This window comes from Pinus tabuliformis, chromosome 2_2, assembly GCF_031772625.1.
Source record: "Pinus tabuliformis cultivar Carrire ecotype Pingquan chromosome 2_2, CPIR1, whole genome shotgun sequence".
Taxonomy (NCBI): domain Eukaryota; kingdom Viridiplantae; phylum Streptophyta; class Pinopsida; order Pinales; family Pinaceae; genus Pinus; species Pinus tabuliformis.
In genome coordinates, this window is record NC_142300.1 from 304,304,134 (window position 1) to 304,307,404 (window position 3,271).

At 40.8% G+C, this 3,271-nt stretch overlaps 1 protein-coding gene across 1 annotated transcript; it reads right to left on the minus strand.

The window, feature by feature from the left end:
* Positions 1-302: 302 nt before the first annotated feature.
* Positions 303-2,240, minus strand: LOC149192506 (protein DOWNY MILDEW RESISTANCE 6-like). The gene is made up of 3 exons (XM_089404628.1): positions 1,661-2,240; positions 1,137-1,461; positions 303-811 (listed from the first exon to the last, which is right to left on the minus strand). Exons 1-3 carry the CDS (start codon positions 2,164-2,166, stop codon positions 539-541), a joined length of 1,104 nt encoding a protein of 367 aa, XP_089260754.1. The 5' UTR covers positions 2,167-2,240; the 3' UTR covers positions 303-538.
* Positions 2,241-3,271: the final 1,031 nt, after the last annotated feature.

The following is a 3,271-nucleotide window of genomic DNA, read 5'->3' on the forward strand; positions in this document are numbered from 1 at the left end:
TAGATCTTTAGAGGGAATTAATACAATTTTCAAATTTTTAATGGAAATACCTTTTGAGAAAAAATACTAAAAGAACGGAAAGTGTCCAGTTTGATTCTTTCTTGCAGTAAGAAGTTTCAAACTTCTCAAGTTTGATTCTGCCTAGTAATAAATGACATATGGTCAATACCCACACTATAAGATTGGTATCACTTCTTTGAAAATTATTTGCCAAAATCATAGTAAAAAATGAAATCTATTAATCTGCCCAAGTCATCTTCAGTGTGACAAATGAGATTATTATGGATTACTTGAAGGAAAAGTACAGACAAATAAGATTATTATGGATTACTCGAAGGAAAAGTACAAATAGTAGATTCCAAGTACAACGGTATTCTGTGTGCTGTGGAGATCCATTATCTTTGAAACTATAAGAGCTTACCAACATCAATAAGAATTCCTAACCAAATAAGTAGGCGGTTAAATACAAAAGCATACAAATATTAAACTAGTAAGATGAGGATCTTATTCAGAGGAATTTTGGAAAAAGATGAGGATCTTATTCAGAGGAATTTTGGAAAATATAAAAGTCATGGATTTGAATGTTCTCTGTGCCCAAATTCTTGAAATTGCTGTCCCTTCTCTTCTGGAAGAACTTCCCCCAATTGAATTCTTTATATCTGGGCGGATTTTTCTCATTGACCAACTCAGGTACAGGTCCCATCATAACATAATGCGAAGGAGAAAGAGAGAATGGGATAGAAAACCTTTCTTTCTTGTCATTCACCACTGCCCTATGTTCTACACTTTGGTATTTGCCATTGCTCCAAACCTGCACAACACAAAATCCCTTAGAAAAATTAATTTTGATTTTGTGAATTTGTTTCTATGAAAACTATAGTATGCTTAAACAAAATAAGTTAATTCCAAGAAACTATAGTATGCTTAAACAAAATAAGTTAATTCCAAGGCACCACTGCCAGAATGATTGTAAGTTATATATGACCACTCATAAATCAATATCTTTCACTTCCAGTCTAGTGAATTGTCCTTAACCAAACGTATCTTGCATTAACCAAGGTGTTAAAGCCTGTTTCATATGAGAACTCATCATGCACTAGATAGTTAGGCATGAATGGTAAAACAAAACTGATCACCTGCATGCAATCCCCCACATTGATGACAAAGGAATTGGGGATAGGCTTCACTCCAATCCATTCTCCATCTTTTCGCTTGACTTGCAGCCCTCCAACATCATCCTGAGCAAGCACAGTGAGAGACCCAATGTCCTTGTGGCGACCCACTCCCAGAGCCAGCTCTGGCACAGGGCAGGGCGAATAATGATTCACCCTCAGTAGCGAAGTTGGTTCCTCAAACTTGGAATTGAAATAATCAGCTGGCAACCCCAAGCTCAGAGATACGAGTTCCACTAATCTGAAAGAAAGCTTCTCCACGGCCTCTGCATATTTCTCGCAGGCCTCCCTGTATCCACAAACCATTGCAAACTAGTCAATATCTATCAAAAATTTAGAAGTCATATATCAAATATATACGGGTAGGTAATTGTGGTGAGAGATATCAAATCCACGGAGATGCGAATCTCAAACTCTTTCTTAAGATTGGCCCTCCAGGGAATCGATACCTCGCTATGCATAAGTACAGCTCTGGGATTAATAAGGACCTTAGGCCAGGTGGGTTCTGCGGCCACTGATTTGTCACTGTTCGAATCTCATCGGACTCGAGTCCGAAACTCGAAGGAAGGCGCCAATAGCCTCGGCACGCAAAATCGAAGATCTCTTTCCAGTCCCTGACATTTTTTGTGAGCTCTGTGTCGTAATAGCCCAATGGGTTTTCGGAATCTCTCCTCACTTTGGCTTTTTCTTGCAAGGGGAGGGAAAAGAAACTGGCTGCTTCAGATTGGACTGTATGGAGGAGGTGTGGGGAGACGCCATGGTTGATGACTTGGAAGAATCCCCAGTCCCTGCAAGCTGCGTGTATTTGGGCAACGAGGGAGTCCAAGGTGGAGGCGTGCGGTGGAGTAGAGGAGTTGAGAGGGGAAAGATCTATGATGGGGATTTGATCATCGAGCGTGAAGTCGCAGTGTTTGGCGTTTGGACGATGCTCTAGGGATTGGATGAAGGCTGCATCGATGCCAAAATTAGCTTGAGATTGGCTCTCTAAACCCATTTTTTCTTTTCTTCTGCTTGATGCTCTCGAGATCTTGCAGAATGTTAACCGTGGTGGATGGTTTTAACGATGTCCGTCGGAGAAGCAAAGCTTGTGCCACGGCAGCATCAAAATTACAAACGCGCCGACGTCATGTATGCTTATTCTTCTGTAGGACATTGAATGTAGACAATTTATTAGGACATTGAATGTAGACAATTTATTGTCTATCCTGATGTCGTGCATTGACTGTGTTAATTTGGTGTCTATTCTTATGTGCTGAATTGAACATAGGTAATTTATATCCAAATTACAAACACAACAATGTTCATCTCAGGTACGTCTCGTCTTATGTGGTACTACGTGGCACTCATACCCTTACACACACCCACCATTCAGAAAGCTGGAGCCAATCTCGATTCAAATCCACTTTCGCCACTTCTCCACTTCGATAATGTATCTGTTGGGCGGTTGGCTTTGGCATCCCCCAGCCGTGTTCGAATCCTGCGGCGGCGTTCACTGTGGCCCCCCTCGCTTCGGCGATTTGTAACGGCTATGCCGTATTCCGCTGGCTTCGGCCATATTGATTGTAAAAATCTGTAGGCTTCGGCCATATGAGGATTTCTCCCTGAAAAAAAAATGTATCTGTTCATCACCTCATAGCGATTCCACTTAGAAATACAGGCCGTCCACAACCAAAAAAGTCTTCTGGCATTTGAATTGTTTTTTGCATCCACATATAAATCCCCACGTCATTCGACAAATAGATCACAATGTCGATCACAACCTACTTGACGATGGATGAGGTCGAGCGCAATTCGGGTCTGGCCATGGCCTCAACGCACAAAATTCTTGAAAGCGCCACCATAGCAAGCGTCAAGCTTGATCTCAAAAGCTTTCTTCGTTTGATGTGTTGGAATTATCTTATCGTCGTTCACATTGATGACCAGAGATTTTGGTTTCTTTGCTCTGGTTTCTTCATTGATTTTCTCATATAGGTTTTACTCATTGAAGCTCTGAGATGCTTTGGTGAAATACTAAACAATACCTTTAATTTGACTACATATTGGAAAATTCCTCTAAAAATCACATTATTTAACCCTCTACAAATACGAACCAAATACAC